We start from the raw sequence: 19,693 nt of genomic DNA on the forward strand, positions 1-19,693 counted from the left end.
TATAATCTGTCCACCTGCAGGAAGTATTCTTTCTGTCAGATGTTTGTTTCTTGTATTTGTGGACTTCAGAAGTTATGGTATCCCCCGGTACTCTGGTCTTCTTTAAACAGACCCCGTTCTACTTCTGTCACTTCATTTATAAAGTAAAATGCTTCCATGGCAAATATGAGTTCTTAAATCTGAAGCCATAAAATATATTAATAGCTTTATTGCCCATAATTTTAGAAGATGAGAGGGCAGTGAAATTGTCAATAAACATATTCCACATAGCATGAAAGTATTCTGCACACTTACTGTGTAGGATGTGGGTACTGCGGCACTGAAGTGAGTTACCTGGATTAGTTTAGATATGGATGGAAGCAGCTTGGTAATATGACGTAGCACATCAATGTTTCTCTCGGAAGTAGTGGGAACAGCAGACTTGTAAGCCCTACGGTTGGGTGGGAAGATGGAGTCCTGTAATGCAGCCGAGCTAAGACTTATTTTTCCATCACAAGCGCTTAGGATGTTGCTTTGTTAGCATACCTGAGATCACCTTTTTATTTTCTTGCAGGTTATACAGAGAATATTTTATACAGTAAATAGGTCCTGGTCTGGGAAAATTACTTGTAACGAGCTCAGGAAAAGCAATTTTTTGCAGGTATGTAGTATCTAAAGTTTTGAAAATGTCTCTACACGTTTAAAATGTGCACTAGCTAAATGCTTGTGGGAGTAAGATGAGCATTTCTTCCTCTTGCAAAATCTAGTAGAGACTAGATTATATTAATTCTCTTACTGTAGAATATGTTTAAATGTCATTTTATCTAGATCTATGCATGTGTAAATCTGATTAGCAGAAGTCTAGCTGATTTCATTCTTCTGTGGATACTTAAGCCTTCAGCCTTGTCTGTTAAGTCTTTGCTATCATGCTGTATGATGTGCGTTGTCTCAGAAGGTAATAATTCTTCCACTGAAATGCTGTTAGGTAATAGTAATATTAGTCTGGTTATCAGAACTCAAATCATTCAGCAGCTGTCTTAAAAATTCTTTAATGTGTTCTGTTTATCCTTCTGATAATAGAATGTGGCATTATTGGAAGAGGAAGCTGATATTAACCAGCTGACAGAGTACTTCTCATATGAACATTTCTATGTTATCTATTGCAAATTTTGGGAGCTGGATACAGACCATGACCTCTATATTGATCGGAAGGATTTAGCTCGACATAACGATCATGGTATGACAAATGAAGCATCTTTCTTTACATGTGTTAAATTACTTGCAAGCTTTCAACTGAACAAGTGGTTAACTGCAAAGGGCAGTGTTCAGGAGTCTGTTCCTGCAGCTGATCCTCGTGGCTCAGGGGAATAAAGCAGGACAAGTAATCTTTGATGCTGCTTTGTGTCCAGCAATGCCAGATTAGAAGAAAACTCGGAATTTGAATTCTGACCTTGGCAAAGAAGTAGAGGAGGAAATAAGTCATCTTTCCACCCTTCAGATCAAGCCTACACACTTAGAGAAACTTAAGTCTTGATATATTGTCAGCAGGGGATTGTTTTGGAAACAATCCGTTATAATTAAAGTAGCATGACACTTATGGCAAGGTATGGAAAGAGTAGAAAAGTAAGGCAAATGTACATTGTTACTTTGCTTATTTTAATGTTTTGTTTATTCAGCCACAGTATGTTTTCTTTAAATATCATTTAGTAGCTTTATATTTTCTGCATTCAAAATACACAGTAACTAATATTCTGTAGTCTTGAACACTGTCTATTTTAAATGTTCTTGAACCTTTTATGGAGCTGTTATTTTTTTTGGATGCTTGGTGTCCCTTGTCATCATTGTCCACTTCAGGACTGGAAAGCTTACTCAAACACTAATTGACTATGGAATATTATCCCACATTAAAAAGAATAAGCATCATTCTGATTGCTTTCGAAAGCTTGCCTGTGGAAGTCTTTACTTTAGGACACTGAGGAGGGGTAATTTCATTTGTGAGGTTGCTGTAGTAGGTACACTGTTTTAAAATATATATTTTTTATTTATATTTTATGTATATTTATATATATATATATACACACAGAACTTGCCAAAAAGCAAGGGCACGTAAAACTGTAAGGGCACTCAAAAACATTATTTACTTGTGAAAGAACTAATAAATACCATCTTACTAATTCGCCAATTTTACTACTTTTGCTATGCTACTATTTCTGCATCAAGTCTGAATTCAAAGTTGGGTGGTTCTAGCTTTGCTTTTGAGACTGTTAAGTGATCCTCTCTAAGAGGGCTCAAAAGGATTAATGAGCACTATAGGTGATCTTTCTTACAGATGTTTATATATGAGGTCTCTGATAAACTTTTCAGCTAGGCAGTACATAGCAAATGTAATACGTACATCACTGATACAATTTTAAATCTTTCTTTCACAGCAATATCAAGTAGAATGATAGAGAGGATCTTCTCAGGAGCAGTAACAAGGTAATTATTTTGTATGCTGATCTGAATCTAGTTTAATATTTATATATTTGTTTGTGAAATTGAGTATCATTATTCTCAGAATTAAATTACTTCCCCTTGATATGGAATGGTGAATTTCAGGATTTAGTATTGAACAATCTCAAAAGTGTTCTTGAAAGCTTTGGCTCAGTCCAAGACCTTTAGTCTTCTTTATTACTATGAACACTCATCGCTTGGTATTATATGGCATAGCAAGGATGGGAATGAAGAAGGGAAGAAATGCTGGTGGTGTTCGCATACCTTTAAATCCTGAAAAGCTTTCAAAGGGATTTGGGACTTTTAATACTACTTGTACAATCAAATTTGCAACAAGTTCTTGCATCAGGTTTACAAAAACAAGTCTAGAATGTGATTGGTAAATAGAAATAACAAAAGCTGAAGTGAATGATACATGAAGTGGACAGATATGTCTACAGCTTTCTCAACTGTGAGTAGGGAGAGATCAGGAATGAAATACAACAAGCTGTGAACTGCCTATGTGACTTTTTGCTAGAAATGTTGATTGTGTGTCATCAGAATGTATTTGGATGCTGAGTTCTGTGATATGAGTAGAAAAAATAATTTTCTTGTCACGTATACTTAATGAATGTTTTATTTCATTTTTATCTTTTTTTTGCATTCCAACACTAGCTGATGGAGTACAGCTTTTTGTTCTTCTACCACTTTCCTCTTTAAATATCCATTGCAGTAGCAACAGAACAGAACTCATAAGGTCCTTTTTCCTGAATGCTCATAGTCATTGATAGGTCACCTTCAAACACTCTATCTTTTGATAGATAAACAGTTAATAGCACCAAGGAAAATAACCTTTGTTTAGTAAAGCCTGGATGTTTTAACATAAATTCTCTATCTTTTTTTCTGCGTTGACTGTCAAGAGGTAGAAAAGCACAAAAAGATGGAAAAATTAGCTATGCTGATTTTGTCTGGTTTTTGATATCTGAAGAAGACAAGAAGACACCAACGAGGTAAGAAGACATTTATTTTATCAGAAATAAAGACTGGCTTATATGGAAACCACTGATGCTCAGCTAGAACTTTAGAAGAAACTAAATCAATCATTAAAAACACGAGTAGAATACTGGCCCAGTTGGTTATATCATTCTTTTTTTCTCAGTGTCTTTGATTGTTGCTGCATAGAAGTCTTTATTAATGTCTTCTAAGTGGGTAACTAAATATTTTCCTTCATGTGCTATATGTTGAGTACTTGTAGACAAGCTCACATGTAAAGGGAACTACAGTTGTTTCATGATACCAGTGGCTTTGGAGCTGTACAGCTAGTATTAGCTGTAGAATGTTTGTTATAAACTTATTGCATGATGTATTACTGGCTTGTTCAGTATGAAAAAAGAACTTGGGTTTTGATGCACAATTATATATTTCATTGACTCCTATGATTTTTACGTAAAGCCACATGTCTAAGTTTTCTCCTTCCTCACCCCCTCACAATTAAAAAGTGTGTTTTCAGATGCAAATAACATTATATAGCAGGGCAAATACCAGAAACTGCTATCATGATAGTGTTTCTTTTTTAATGACTTCCTATGGCATTATGGAATGTAGTCTTAAAACTAGTTTTGCATCTGTATGTAGCGTAGCCTTTAAAATGAGCTCTATAAATTCTTAAAATTCTCGTATGCTTGTGTAAACTGCTTGTTGGTATTACTGAATTTCAGCATTGAATACTGGTTTCGCTGCATGGATCTTGATGGAGATGGTGCTTTGTCTATGTATGAATTGGAGTATTTTTATGAAGAACAGTGCCAAAAATTAGATAACATGGCCATAGAACCCTTGCCATTTGAAGATTGTTTGTGCCAGATGCTGGATCTCGTGAAGCCACAACATGAAGGTAATAAAACCCTTTTCTATTCTGTAGCTCCTGCTTTTCTGGGTAATGTGCTAGAGCACCGCTAAGAGCATGGTCATACTAAGAATAAGCCTTTGGGTGGTCACCTCTCTAAAGTCTATTGGTGTTTATTAATTGAATGATCTTCCAAGGATGGGCAAGCATTCATTTCTGTACTAAAATTGAACATGCTGCTAAAAAATTCCTTGAAGTCTTTTAATGGCTTGTAGCCATGTTTTTTCTCAAATGACATCTTTTCCACCATCTGACTGAGATGATACTCTCAAGAAAATCTCCTGAGACTTCTGTTCACATACTACTTACCTATTCCAGTACTCATTTAACTGAGATCCCTTCAAAATGGGAGTTTCTAAACGGTGTTTGTCTCTATAGATCAGAATTATTTTAGGTTAAAAGGAATTAATGGCAGTAGTCTTAAAAATAGCTGAATGTTAAGCTATTCTTAGTTGCTGGCCTTTCTCTACATTCATCTGAACCTTCAATAGATGGCATTCTGTCTTTCTGCATTTGGCTTATATAACTTTTAGCTGATCAAACTCGAGCTTACATTTTTAGAACATGATGATGACTTCATATTGAGCATCACAGAATAACAAATAAACATATTACTGCAGTGTTGAACAGTGTCATCCTGCGTGTTCGTGGTTTCTACCTCACGTGCTGTTTCTGGTATTTGTCTCATGAGTTTGATAAAACTATTGTAGCTGTGATGAACTAGTCTTCAAGGATTTCTTGAACTCAACATAACTGAGGTTGGCTTGTATCTAAATCTAATGTCTGAACACTCATCCATAGTTAGCACTGATAATCCTTTTTATGGCTATGCTTTTTAATGTGAACTTCAGCGTGTAAAAGGATTTGGCACACAATCTTGTTGCTATTATTATGCAGACTCTGGATCGCAGTAAATGTGGAACTTGCATATTTGTCCTTGACATGTTTGACAGGAGTAGCAACCTCTACCACTTACACTAATATCTGCTATTTTTATGGTAAAAGGAAATTGTTGAAAGTCTGTGCTTTTGTTTACCCAATATAATGCTGTGCTAATGCACTTCTGTAGATGAAGCACTGATTTTTGCTTACTAGAATTTCAAGAGTCACTTCAGTGGTGCATGAGAGGGTCACTCTACTGTCTACAAAATTATGGCTAGAACATAAATTAATACTTCTGCTTGTTGTCCACCTTCTTTCCAGTATTAAAAATATTTAAATTACCAGAAACTTTCTTTTGTTGAAAGAAAGGTACTTGTCTTTTATGGGGACATGAAATTTCATGTACTAAGAATTGAAATAACGCAAAACTAGTTTAAGAGATCTAAAAGCTTTGCATTATGATTTAAATAAAGTTAAAATGAATTTGCTAGGTGAAAACACATTTCTAAAGGCAGGTGATAAAATTGTAAATGAAAAAGATGTAATATGTATGTTTCAGCTGGAAGCTTAGTTCTAGATATGAGCGAAATTAAGTCCAAGATCAGCATGTGTAATTCAAGGGAGGTGGGGAAGAATTAAAGATTAAGTGAAATAAACTCTTCAGAAAATATTTGTGATATGGTTGCCTTCAGTAGCACCCCAGACTTAAGGTGTCCCTTCCAAGTGCTTCTGAAAGGCAGACATTTTTGATAAAATTCAAATAAATGAGATTTATGTGTCTCTTATGGATGATGATGATATAAGGAGGTTGTGAATGGTCTTAGCTAGGGGAAAGAGTTGAACAGGACAATGAAATTGAAATCAAATTGCGAAGAGTTGATGGGTTTTTGTAAAAACTGAATGACATAGAAAAGAAGGATAAAAAAAAAAAAAACTCTTCTATTGTTTTCCTAAGACAAAACTAGCCTCATCAATTGATGTTTCAGTTGGTAGACTTGAAACAAAAGGTAATATCATACAGTATGTAGCTGTACTATGATATAATTTGCTATAAGATGCCGTGTGTACCAAAAAGTAAATTCTTGAATTTGTAGAGACCTAAATTTAGCGATCTCAATTTCATTCTGGTCTTGTTGGTCTCTGAGAGACAATGTGGGTGTCTACATGAGTGTTAGGTATCTAAGCTCTCATTGCAGTAAATGGAAACTAGAGAGCAAATCAGTGAACCAAATATAGGTGCCAAACTTAAATTGGGAGCTTATATAACTAGGACTCAAAATCAGTTGCTTGGTTGTGGAGAGATGCTGCCACTTGAGATGACCTGATACATCAGACATCTGTGTGGGTCTGACAGATATGACACAGGTGCCATGAGGGATTTGTGATGTTCTTGAGCATCAGCTGTAAGCTAGGCAGAATAAACTAGGGTGCTTCAGATGGTGGCAGATGTGTGGCAAACATTTCCAAATGGGATTCAGATTCAAAGACCTCTACTTCCCTCCAGTGCCCTTGAGCTATACATTGTTAAAGGCTGCTAAGCTGGGTTAGTAAACTGAGGAAAAACTGTTGTAAGTCTGGCTTCTATTGAGCTCTTCCATAACATCTGCAGTTGGGTGTTCTTTGGCTGACAGCTGAAGACTAGCCATAGGTAAGGCACATAAATAAATTCTTAACTTTCAACAATAGCCATCTGTCCTTACTTGCACATCTGATATTTTTCAGTCTTTCTGCAGAGTCTCAGTAGTCAGCCTTGAAATAAAGTAACGTTTTCAAGCAACTCAACAGATACTGCTAATGCTCTGTCATGCGTTGTTGTGAGGTTTTTTAAGTATCACTTTATAAAACAAAACACCTCTGAATTTTTAGCCTACCACTCAAGCAGTAAATACTGGTCAAGCTGGACAAATAAGACAAACTGCTCTCTATAGAAAGCTCATTTGTGTGAAGCACAGTCACATGCTCAGGTCTAAAATACACACTTGTTCAGGTCCAATAGAAGTTCTTTTCCAAGTGAGAGCTGAAGGAGCTCAGTGAGATGGATTACTTTCACTTGTGTAATGCTGAATAATTTAGGCAAAAAGAAAGGGGAGCCATTGTCATATAGGGAAGAGAGGGATGCTGCCAGAAGAGATTCCTACCAGCTACCCAAACGCTTCTGAGCAAGGAATGACTAGCTTGTTGGAGGCATCCCACTCTTGAGGAATCTTGGACAATTAGCTTGAATGCTTCTTTTTAAATCTGGGTGTGGTAGATGCGTCTCACTCCAACATATTGAAAGAAGCAGGATAACAGTTAAAGCAAAGGAAAATATCTGAAATACTTAAGTTTTGTTCACTTTGACAGGCACTCTTCTTGTTACGTATTTCATCTATTCAGACCTCTTATTGTGTTGAGCATCAGTAGCAGATGTTCTTAAGCATAATGATAACTGAACTTTTGAGTAACGTTTCTCCTTTTTGGAGTAAGGATAATTACAGCTCTAAATATCTTATCTCTTGTTTACAGGAAAAATTACTCTGCATGATTTAAAGAGATGTAAGTTGACAAATGTGTTTTTTGATACCTTTTTCAACATTGAAAAATACCTCGACCATGAACAGAAGGATCAATTTTCTATTTTGCGGGTGAGTATGAAGCTGTAAAAAATAATAACAATAGCCTTTTTAGCTACACGCTTAATCACTACTATAATTATCATGATAATCATTATAATTATCATGTAATAATGATAATAAAATTATCGTTATAATTTTGTCTAACTTGCAATGTGGTTATTTAGGATAGTGAAGGTGAAAGTCCAGAGGTCTCTGACTGGGAGAAGTATGCTGCTGAAGAGTATGACATCCTGGTAGCAGAAGAGGCAGCAAGTGACCAGTGGAATGACGGGTAAGAATGTAGCAGAATAGCTGGTACTTGGCCTTTCTACTGATTTAGAGCCTCACCATCACTACTATCTTTCATGCTATTTTTCTAGACCAGTGTTGTTGCTCATGTTTAACCATGTGCTCAGTGATGGAGGAAGGACCTTGCTTTTATCTAGAATGAAATATTCTCTGACAGTTCATGATCATGTTAGCTTTGTCAAAGACAAGGTCCTACTTCATATTTTGGGAGGAAAGAAGATTTTAAACAGCTTCATAACAAAATAAAATACAGTGATTAATTTTTCTAGCTTTTTGTTAAGTCAACAAACAGCACCATTAAGAGCTTTTGGGGGGGAAAAAAAGAGTCTTAATTCTGAACTCCAGGATTATATAAACTTGTAAGTATTTCCTCTCTGTTATGTAAGAGTAAATAAGTGATTCAGATATAAGAAGAATTATCTTGACTTTTGCTATGTGACTTCCAGATCCTCTTGGAATCAAAGCATACTATGTTTGCTGTCAGGTTTTCAGATCTTTTTGCAGAGCGCTGAAGTTCAGCTTCCAAAATTCTGAATTTGCAATTTATTTTTCATTATGTGGAAAGATAAGCAAAACAAGTACAAGTTTAACTTGGTTTAGGCTTTAGGTTGATGGACCTGTCTACAGAAAACATGTCTTCCTGCATTTTCTATATTAGATGAGCAAGAACATCTCTGCAAGCCAGACAACAGTATTCAGTTTTTTAAATGTCTTTGATTCTTTCCAAAGATTGAGAGAATTGCTAACTCAGTATTTAGGAGGCTGCTGTAAAACAGGAACTTAATGTGTTAAAAAGATTTGCTTTCTTAATAAATTTTGCAATATAAAACATATGTGAGAATAAAGAGGGGAAGAGGGAATTGTTATCATCATCCATCCTCTTCAAGGTGGAGAAGATCCTACTAACTCTTCCTGGAATCTTCCCAAGAATTGACTAATATTACAGAATTAACAAGACAAAAAATTATTGACATTTTGTTGTGCTGCAAGTTAGGCAACACAAAGCTTGCAGTGCATTACCACAGTTAATCTGAAGTCCGGGAGTACACAGAAAATCTAGAAATCAAGAGGTGTGATCTATGCGAGCTTTAGAATGACAAGGGGAAGGACCATTAAGTGTTGTAGCTGTGTGGTTATATTTTTATTAAAAACTCTGTGTTGGGAGGAATAGACGAAAATTCTAGTCCTGTGAGAAGTAGCTCAAGTAATTTAAGTGCTCTGATAATGAGTGGTGGCCCTGAACAGTCTGTATTGAGACTGGTACTGTTAAATGTAATCGCTGTTGACATAGACAGTGGGATTGAGTGCGACCTCAGCATGTTTGGGGACAGCACCAAGTCTTGTGGTGCAGTCAAATGATGGAGGGAAGGGATGCCATTCAGAGAGATTCTGATATGCTTAAGAGGTGGGCCTGTGTGAACCTCATCAAGTTCAACAAGGCCAGGTGCAAGGGAGGTCCTGCTTCAGTGCTGGGGCAACCCCAAGCGCAAATAGAGGCTAGGTAATGAGTGGAATGAGAGTATCTCTGCAGAGAAGGACTTAGACTTAGTGGTATTGGTGGAAGGAGAACTTGACACAAGCCAGCAGTGTGGTACCCTCACAGCCCAGAAAGCCAGCTGTATCTTGGGCTGCATCAAAAAAAGTGTGGCCAGCAGGGAGGGGGAGGTGATTGTCCTTTCCTACCCTCTGCCCTTATGAGACTCCATCTGCTTTCAACTCTGGGGGTCCCAGCACAAGGAAGATGTGGAGCTGTCGGTGCAGGGCCACAAAGATGATCAGAGGGCACCTCTCCTATGAGGAAAGGTTGAGGGAGCTGGGTTTGTTGAGCCTGGGAAGGACTAGGCTCTGGGGAAACCTTAAAGCAGCCTTCCGGTGCCTAAAGGGGAGCCCACATGAAAGATGGGGAGGGATGTTTTGACAAGGATTGTAGTGATTGGCCAAGGGTGATAGTTTTAAACTAAAAGAGGGTAGGCTTATATTAGACGTTAGGAAGAAATTCTGACACTGGCACAGGCTGTCCAGAGAATATGTGGATGCCCCATCCCTCGAGGTGTTCAAGGCTGATTGGGGCTCTGGGCAGCAGTGGAAAGTGTCCCTGCCCACAGCAGGGGGTTGGAATAAGATCGTCTTCAAGGTCCCTTCTAACCCAAGCCATTCTGTGGTTGTATAACATGTGAAAAGGAGAGAGCATTTTCAAATTTCTTCTAGTATCTTGGAAAGGATTAAAAGTTGTATTCCATGAAGAATCAAGAGCTCTAAAAGAGATGGGAATTCGCGTTTGGTTTGATAGTGTTTGAATAACAATCTGCTTACAGGACAGACAGAGCCTACAAATAGTATCTGTGCTGTCCTTTATTTTTGATGACTGGAAAAGCTGTTGTCATCTCTCTTTATTGCTATGCAATAGGCGAATTAAAAAGGTACATTTGAGATGTTAGTATTTATTTAAAGAAAAAAAGTTCTTCTCAGAAAGATAGAATTAATTCTTGTAGAAGACTACAAATTAGAGGGTTGCATGTCAACGTGGTCATTTTGGTAGAGTATGCATATTTTCCAATCCCTTTTTTTTTTTTTCAAACGTGTAATTCAGGAAAGCAACTCTTAGGATGAGTTTTGTTTCCTGTTTTGAAGATTTTAACAATCTTGGGAAGGACAAAATAATATTTCTTAAAGGGAGAGGGCCTAATCTTTAGCTGATATTATCACAGTGTTAGATTTACTCAAAATGTTACTGAAGCTGGGTTAATAGATTTGTCTATGAAGCTATTCAGTGGAATCACATTCACAAGTGAAAACGTTTCTCTCCTCTGATATTCCTGCTATTCTATTTTAGTGTTCTAGTTTAGTGTAGGTTGTTAGTGTTTAACACTTCTTTGCCCTATGTCATTCTCTGAAAGAATGCTTCTCCTTATCACCACATAATGCCATTAAGAGTCAAATTTGAAGAACATGGCAGGAAACAAAGGTTTCCTGTTGGACAGATACTGCAGTGTCTTAAAGCTTGTTTGTTGCCTAGTCTTGTTGAGTAGATGGAAACAGTCCCGTGCTGAGCTGAGATTCAGTAGCACTTGGGGAGATGTGCATGAACTGTAGTAGGCCTGGCCCAGGCAATGGTCTGTTCTTTGATCAGATGTTAGACGGATCCCTAAACGGTGCTGAAGCAGATCTTTTTCCAGTGCCAGCATTCACGGACATTGGTTACACACTTTGTTCTCCACTGGGTCATTTTCATGATCACAGGTGGTTAGCAGTAAACAGTCAGCTTTTGCTTTCCTGCTTCCTGGTTGCTCTCTCTTGTACTCGTGCCTGCTTCATTAGGCATTTCCCAATGTATCCAAACTTTGTTACCTGCTTGTAGGTACGAAGCTGAACTGAATCCTGTAGACCATCAGAAGGCCAATGTCCTGAAGTATCAAATGGAAAAAAGACCATTTTTTGAAATGCCTTCCCATCTGGCTGATGTAGACTTGGACGAATACGACTATGAAGAGGACTTTGAGTAGTGGTTGCAGTCACCACTTGCAGAAGAGAAGGGACATTGTGCAGCAGGTCTGCTACACACCTATATGTTTCAGTGGGTTTTGGTTCCAGGAACTCAGCTTAGTTTTGTGCTAAAAATATTTAATCACCAGACTACCTTTTACATAAAAGAAATGCATTTGTATGGAATGACAAAACTTTTTGTATTTATTCAATAGTCTATGGTTTGTAAAATAGATTCAAATATTTATTTACAGATGTTGCGTAATTCCTTCTTGGAAGAATAACACTATTTGACTTAAGAGAAGAGTAAATCTACTGTTTTTAAAAGAACTATGTAATTCTAAGTTGACGTGTGGTGCACTGACCATCTCCATCCCTTATGTAAATAGGTATCCCTGTTCTGCTGTGGGAGGTGAGGGGACGATGTATACCTGGCTGGCAGTGCGTCTGTGCTCAGGAACAGCTTCTGGGGGTTTTATGCCTTGGCAAGGAAGGGACGTTACTGTGAGCGCAGGATTTGTCTCTCTCTTACAGACAGTTTCATTGGACAAGCTGAGCGGTTTGGTGCATAAGGAAAACTAATGCCAGAAACAAGCTGCTTCTCTTCTCCGCGTAGTCCTTATTTGCCCCAACTTTAACTTTGCTTGGCCTTCTAAACTCCAGTGTTTTCATTGACGTTCATTATAAGGAGACGATTTAATGGTGAAGTCTGTTTGTGTTCATACTTGATCCAGAATGAGTGTGTTGAATTCTTGTAGAAGGAACCAATTTTTTAAAAAATCCTTTGTATAAATGTTACTTGATCAGTGATGTGCACTAATTTGTTGTGGGCATTCAGTGCTTTCGTCTGTCCCTCCCCTTCAGTTGTTTGCTATTGACACATTCCAAGGATATTCATTCAGTGTCACAGCAGCTTGAAATCGTTGCCTCACTCTTACTGTTAAACAGGTTTTGTTGGGAAAAAAAGTGGACAAAAAGATGTAAGTTATTTTTTGGTTGCAGTGTAGATCTGTTTAAAATGTTTTAAAATCATGTTTGTATTTGCAAATAAAGATTTTCATACGTGTAATGTAACGGTTCTAATTAATGTTATGTACTACATATAATTAACTTCTTCCTATTAAAGAACCATTTAAGATATGATGGGTTACAAATGTATGTAGTCTGGTTAGAGAATTACACCAAGCTGCATATTCAGAGCAATCAAGCTCTGGCAGCCTTTTGCATCCCAAGGTGGGCAATGCTCAACAGCTGGGCGTGGGATGGAGATCTGCTCTGCTCATCACAAGGCCTCAGCTCCAGCCCTACAGCCCTGTGCAGCTTCGGGAAGGAAAGCAATGGCTCCCAGCTGCACTCAGCCTGCCCAAGGGCACTGCAAGTCATTTAAATGCTGCTCTAAGGGTTTCTAAAAAATAAAATGGAGAGCTACTATTCCCATCTCAATAGAAAGTAAGTCACATGTCAGATTTCTCAAAATGGTTGATAGGTGCCTTTCACTACATTCCCATCGTTTCGGGTTTTAAACAGTAAAGAACAATATACAAAGGGTTCAAGCTCTGCTCCCTCAAGGTGCCATGTGGAAGGATGCTTGGTAGGCTCTTCTAGAAGATGGTCCTGAACTTGTATTGCTGTTCAGTGGGTTGTGGCATTCTGCTTTGCTCCACTTGAAATCCTTCAGCTGCAAGCCAGTTTCTTAAAAACACCTGTCTATGGTCACCTACAGCAAAGGCCTCTCTTACCACATTTCTCTACTAAACAAACAGCACTGTTTGCTCTGCAGAGGCTGTAGTGCTGTAGCTATTATTGCTACTTTGTGGTTAATGAATTGCCTTTTAGCCCCTGCTCTCAATTGTATTTCTCATACCCAGTCCCTTCTTTTCCTAAAGGTCTAAGGGAGCACATTATGGCTAGAAATGCCTTTTCTTCTAACACCCGGAACTAGAAAGATTATTGTACCTTCCTCCCAACTCCTTTTTTATATGACTTTCAGAGCATTTCCCTGCTTGATGTGGTCTGAGCTCTGTGTTCCTAGTGGATAGGCCTAGAGCTATGAGGGAATCTAGATGCACGAGGGAAACATCACCGTCATTTTGGTGATGTTTCCTCCAGCCCGGAGGGCCAACTATGTTCTGGGCTGCATTAAAAGAGGAGTGGTCAGCAGGGAGAGGGAGGTGGTGGTCCCCCTCTACTCAGCTCTTGTGAGGCCCCATCTGGACTACCGTGTCCAGGCCTGGGGACCCCAGCACAAGAAGGACGTGGAGCTCTTGGAACGAGTGCAGAGGAGGGCGACCAAGATGATCAGAGGGCTGGAGCACCTCTCCTATGAGGAAAGGTTGAGGGAACTGGGCTTGTTTAGTTTGGAGAAGAGAAGGCTCTGGGGAGACCTCACCGTGGCCTTCCAATACTTGAAGGGAGCGTATAAACAGGAGGGGGATCGATTGTTTGTGAGGGTGGATAGTGAAAGGACAAGGGGGAATGGTTTTAAGCTGAGACAGGGAAGATTTAGGTTAGATATTAGAAGGAAGTTTTTCACAGAGGGTGGTGACGCACTGGAACAGGTTGCCCAGGGAGGTTGTGGATGCCCCGTCCCTGGAGGCATTCAAGGCCAGACTGGACGTGGCTCTGGGCAGCCTGGTCTAGTGGTTGGCAACCCTGCACTTGGCAGGGAGGTTGAGACTCGATGATCTTTGAGGTCCTTTTCAACCCAGGCCATTCTATGATTCTATGGTTTTATAGGAAGGCAGGGCAGGTATGGGGAGCACTGAGTGAGTCACAGGGGAACTGCAAACAAGTTGATCTGGGGGAGAATCAGTATTACAGAGACGTCAGTACCAATACCACTGCTGAGGGCAGCTCTGGGTTTTCCCTGAGGCTCTGAGTGACAGATGTTCTTCTGCTTGGTCTCAGCTCTGAGCTGGGCTGGTAACTCTCAGCGAGCAGTTCTTTCTTTCTCCAGAACTAGTGCAGCACCCATGAATAGCAATGGTTAATGTGGTTTATTTTACACAGTTGCAATCCAAAATATATATATACATATATATATATTAAAAAAAAAAAAAAAAAAAAAGCTTATGGATTAAAACAGCATACAGTTCCACGGAGCAGCAAAAGCAACAAAAAAATCCCCAACCTTCTGCCTCCGAACCACTCTTGAGAGAAGCTCATTTCCAAACTAACGGAAACATTTACAGCCTATTTACATTGTCTTTTCACGCTTTTCATTTTCCAAGTAAATACCGCATGATTACAGTGTATGGAGAATTTATTCCAGAGGCAAATACTCAGCTGGTCCACTGTTGTCTTCTTTGTTGCTACAAGCCTTGATTCAAGTCTCTTGGGCACGCGCCCTCATCCCCACAGGCAACTAACGCCATTTCTGTGAGCACTGGCCTTCAGGAATACTTTCAGATGATTGGATCCAAGTCACCTGGCATCACCCACCAGCTCAGCGCTCACCATGTACAAGGAAATACACACATATCCATCCATCTTGGGCACCTCAGAAGGTAAGGAGTACATCCAGCAAGATGCTAAAGTAGATGAGACAAGCTTGCTCACATCAGAGCTGGGGCAGAGTCTTCAAGACAAAGTATGTTAGTACCCTGATTCCAATCCTTGGGCTGGAATTTCTTCCAAGACTGCATAGAATTCGAGGATGGAAGTTGAATAATGATGTTCACAGCTCTCCCACCCCCCTTGAAGCACACCACCAGTCAAGCCAGGAATCCCCATGACCAGCAGCGCGGAGAATTCAACCACAGTGCTAGAAACTGGCACAGGGTGGGTGCCTACAGGGGGACACTTGACTCAGCACACATCTCCTGCTGCCTTGCTTGATGCCATCGCAGCCCTCCTGTTCAGTTTTACAATCTGAAGAAAGAAACGGTGCCGTGTTCTTCACTTCTATTCATCCTCTCAGTTCCTTAATTGTCCTATACCAGAAGGAAAAAAAAAAGTCAGACTCACACTATCAAGAAAACATCACACAGGAGCATATAAACAATGAGAATGAAGACAAAGCCCCCAGTAATGTGGCCATAGCTGGCTCTCGGAAGGCACTTGATCCACTGATTTTAGTTTCTTTTATTACTTATCTTCAGTGGGAGCTACTCCAGGCCCTGTCCATTATAATTGTCTAAGCAAATATTTTACATTTTAGCAGGCCTACAACTGAAAGGTAGAATTGAGTTCACTACTCAAATGTGAGACAAAATCATTTACTCAACTTTACAAGAACACCTCACTTAAAAAGTAAACAATGAGCCAAGATCTTTGAATGCAGCTATTTGTTAGACCCCCAGGTAGCCACTAGAAATCAAGGGGTTACCTGAATCACTATCAAGAACTGTCAGTGAAATACTGCATTTGCATTGTATCAAAAGTTCAGAGAGCAGAGGGAAAATGCAAGAGAAAAAACCTGAAGGAAATGCTCTGGCCCTTGCAATGGCTGGCACAGCAAGCCTTCAGAGGAAGGAAGGGCAGTGACCAGCTGCAACATAAGAAGCCTCATGCCCTCACTTCTTTTCCCTTTCATTAGTCACTGCTGCAAGACCCACAGTGTACAACAGCCTGTTTGAGTCCATGCACTCCACCATCCCACAGGGCTAGAAGTCCTTCACTGCCCCTAACACTCATTCCTCGGCTGAGCTGAAACCCAGACAGGCAGCTGCAGTTTGGCTACACTCTCCTGCCTGATCCCGAAGGCACAGTGCCCTCAAGATACGCTCAAGGCTACGCTGGCTGCCACTCTGAGCCCACAACACTTGAGCGCTTCCCTTTAAATCCCCAGCCAGTTTGGGGACAATTTACTCTCCCTAACAGCCTTGAATGGAAAAGGGTAAGAAGCAAGGGACAGCCCTGGGCTGACTGGTGATCAGACACCTTCCAAGGTTTTTGATCTGAAGAGCACAGTGCAAACACCACTTCTGAGGTGGGCATCATTCCCTACAGGCCTTTAGCAGTACCGTCTCTGCAAGCCATCAGTAATATGAAGCACTGCAGTAAAGGGCTCCTAATTCAAGAGCTTCACAATATGGGAAAAGGAAACTCTGTCTTCCCCATCATCCATCCATGCTGGTCTTCAAAGTACCTAAGGGTGTCTACATGCTACAATACCAATTGCCTTAGAAACACAAACAGGAAGGAGGAGACCTCAGATAGAGCAGGAAGGGAAGAGGGGGGAACCCCTTTTCTCAGCCTGAAAGAGGCCACAAGATGAGCTCAAGAGCTCACAGGTGGGCACTCACATTGTTCTGAACTCATCTTCACACATACAGGTGTGCTCAGCGCTGGAAACTGTGATCTGAAATTACCTGGTCCGCACCAACCACATCAACATCAACATCTTCACTTGTGTCTTCTGCTTGTCCCCGCACTGAGACATCTTCTGTCTTAATCTCATCTTTGCTGGAGGGAAAAAAAAAAAAAAGCTATAACTTAAGAAACACCTTAAAAGAGATAGCACATGGCACAAATTTGATTCAGGCAGCTGTGTGACATCAGGGGACAACCGAGCCAAAGGAGCAAATGTAGATTTTGGTCTGCACCCTTTGCCCACAGAAGGATTACAAAAAACGTAAGGAGAGGTGGTTAGAGTAACTCCAGCTATCAACGCTGGGACAAATAAAGGAGCTTCTAAGACATAAAACTCTCACCTGCTTCTCCTCTGCAGCCCTCCTGGACAACGCAATGGCAAATGTTCCTTCAAGTGCTTCTCCCGAGATTTCAGCCTCTTCCTGCTTCTCCCTGCTGCAGAGCTAAGCTGGGAAGCATTCTCTATGGCTGCTTCTTGGCTTGCTGCTTCGGCATGGCTGGTTTCAGGCAAAGACCCTGGAAGAGACAGTGAGCTACTCTTCAGCCTCACCCTCAGAGATCACGCAATGGACATTTCTGACAGCACTGTCCCCCGCTGCTGGGGAGCAATGGAGGCCAAGCTCAAGGAGAGATGTGGAGCAAAGCATTCATTGATTTCATTTGCCCACTCATCATTTTTGCAATTTAGATTTATCATCGTGCTACCAGCACCGCTGAGTCTGTATGACCCTCAAGAAAGGAGGGCCTTTGGGACACAAAGGAACAAGCTTTTCAAAGGCAGACCACGGAAAAATTCTGAGAAAGGATGAGAGCAACTAAAGGCTGTTCTGGAAAATTCCTTTTCCTCCCCATAAAACTACGTGTGTCCAAAGCGCTTAGCACTTTTACTGGCAATTGTTTTCATTATGGCTTTACTACATGTAATTAACCCCTAACATAAGCATGCAGTAAATATCTCTTTACTGACTGGACATTGACGAGAGCAGCCCTCCTAACTGCAATTCTTTTGGATAGGAATAGAATCCTAACTTAGAAAGCGAGGCTCCCCAGAAATTCAGCAGAGGATGATTTGGCCCAGATCACCTGGGGAATCAAATTCTGGAAACACCTCTCCTCTCACAATCACCTACAGGGTTTAACGCAACAATGCCCTTAACAGTTGAAAGCAATGAGCCAAGTCCCAATGGCACAGACCTCAGTACAGAGCATTCACCATTATCACGCAAGGTCTCCAGGCCATCCAACCTTCTCCCACTCAGTGACAAAGAGACCTTCAGCAACAATAAAGCTGAAGGCAAAAGCCACAGCTCCAACTGGAAAGTCCACAAACATCCAACAAATGGTGGCTCTGCTAATGCATGGAATAAAGTGCATTTTAGCCGTGTTTATTCTGTCCCAGCAAATTCAGAGCAGCCAGTTTTCCTACCATTAGATAATTTCCTTTTAAAAGACAGTGCCTTCGATGTGCCCACGGGAGGCCATTCTCCTGAGCTGCCAAGGACAGAGCTCTCCTCATCTTCATTTGCCAATAAGGAGTTTCTGTACAAAATCAGTGGCTGCCATTTGTCTCGGCTGCAAGGCAGTGGCTCTGCTACATACCTCTGTAAGTAGTCATACCTAGGAAAAAACAAAAACAAGTGTAGGAAAACTCAGTATTTTTCCACTCCATAACTAGGAAGGGTATTGCTAGGAAGGTATTTTCCTTTCACTGTCCAAAGGTGCAGACTGTCCAGGGAGAAAAAGGAAAGAGCATCCCTTTCCTTATTTCTGACAGACAATCACAAACATCTCTGAAACACGTGAATATTTAAAATGCAAATGCCTTCAGCATTAGAAACAACTCTTGATTCCCAGGAATTACAGAATTGCATCAGTCTCCCAAAAGAACTTCCCAAGTAGGAAGTCACTGCCAATTGCTGCTGCCAGGAGCAGTGTGAATGGAGCAGGCTCTGAGAGGGCACACCACGGCTCCTGGCTGCCCTTTTCTGCCCCAAGGACTGCAGCACGCAGCAGAACTCAGGCGATGGACGTGATCCAACAGTACGGCAGCTCAAGAAGTGGGGTACTTTTGACAGGAGTGACTCTTTTGTCATTTTTTTTTTTTTTAATTGAACAACCAAGAAAACCATCTGTAATATCATTCCAATCTCAAACTAGTTCTCTTTGGTTCACAATAAAATTTGAAGGGTCTGAAAACAGCAGCTGGCAGCTCTGCAATTGTGACAACACAGGCTGCAGAAAAAACTGCTTCAAATCCCCGTTCTGCCTGAGTCAGTGCACAGACCTGACGCTGGCCCTCCTCCCAGGTGAATAATTGCCAAGCTACCACCTCTTCTGGAGCAAAGAGGTCTCCTTCAAACATTCTTTTTGAAGAAATGTCCTTTGTCAGGACACTTCTGACAAAGTCTTCCTGATCCACTTCTGTCGCATAACAATAGGAAAAGAAAACCAAAGTCTGATCAGACTGAAACTGGACATTCGCCGCAGTTCAGCTACAGCTCATCACTTGAAAATCGAGCCCGGCGCGGCTGAAGCAGACCCCACGTTGGCAAATACCAACAGTGAGAGTTTTAACACCGGCCTGTACAGTACATTATTCTTCCTTTGATTAAGAGTGTGGCCTGGAAAATATCAAACATTTCATTTGCTTTGCAAAAATAAACAAAATTGGCGCTGGGAGGAGGTTAGGGTAAGCTCTGACTCTCAAACAATTAGAGTCATGGGCTGCGGGGCCCCAGGAATCAAGAAACCCCGG

The 19,693-nt window shown here is 40.5% G+C and overlaps 2 protein-coding genes across 11 annotated transcripts in view; one reads left to right on the plus strand and one right to left on the minus strand.

Moving 5' to 3' along the window:
- The window catches only part of PPP2R3B (protein phosphatase 2 regulatory subunit B''beta), a 50,085-nt gene extending 37,386 nt beyond the window's left edge, over positions 1 to 12,699 (plus strand). For 7 of the 8 annotated variants that reach the window (XM_021411789.1, XM_021411818.1, XM_021411828.1 and 4 more), the window contains 8 exons: positions 554 to 640; positions 1,060 to 1,216; positions 2,409 to 2,457; positions 3,372 to 3,461; positions 4,170 to 4,345; positions 7,745 to 7,863; positions 8,019 to 8,125; positions 11,501 to 12,699. In XM_021411789.1, the coding sequence (XP_021267464.1) occupies positions 554 to 640; positions 1,060 to 1,216; positions 2,409 to 2,457; positions 3,372 to 3,461; positions 4,170 to 4,345; positions 7,745 to 7,863; positions 8,019 to 8,125; positions 11,501 to 11,645 (930 nt within the window). In that variant the 3' untranslated portion in view covers positions 11,646 to 12,699. The remainder of the gene's footprint in view (positions 1 to 553; positions 641 to 1,059; positions 1,217 to 2,408; positions 2,458 to 3,371; positions 3,462 to 4,169; positions 4,346 to 7,744; positions 7,864 to 8,018; positions 8,126 to 11,500) is intronic. The other variant, XM_021411849.1, reaches the window with a different exon arrangement.
- The window catches only part of LOC110405967 (cohesin subunit SA-2-like), a 56,990-nt gene continuing 51,899 nt past the window's right edge, over positions 14,603 to 19,693 (minus strand). For 2 of the 3 annotated variants that reach the window (XM_021411878.1, XM_021411869.1), the window contains exons 30-33: positions 18,365 to 18,555; positions 17,280 to 17,454; positions 16,872 to 17,031; positions 14,603 to 15,557 (exon numbers count right to left, since the gene is read on the minus strand). In XM_021411878.1, coding sequence (XP_021267553.1) covers positions 16,908 to 17,031; positions 17,280 to 17,454; positions 18,365 to 18,555 — 490 coding nt within the window. In that variant the 3' untranslated portion in view covers positions 14,603 to 15,557; positions 16,872 to 16,907. The remainder of the gene's footprint in view (positions 15,558 to 16,871; positions 17,032 to 17,279; positions 17,455 to 18,364; positions 18,556 to 19,693) is intronic. The other variant, XM_021411886.1, reaches the window with a different exon arrangement.

This window comes from Numida meleagris, chromosome 1, assembly GCF_002078875.1.
Source record: "Numida meleagris isolate 19003 breed g44 Domestic line chromosome 1, NumMel1.0, whole genome shotgun sequence".
Lineage (NCBI taxonomy): Eukaryota > Metazoa > Chordata > Aves > Galliformes > Numididae > Numida > Numida meleagris.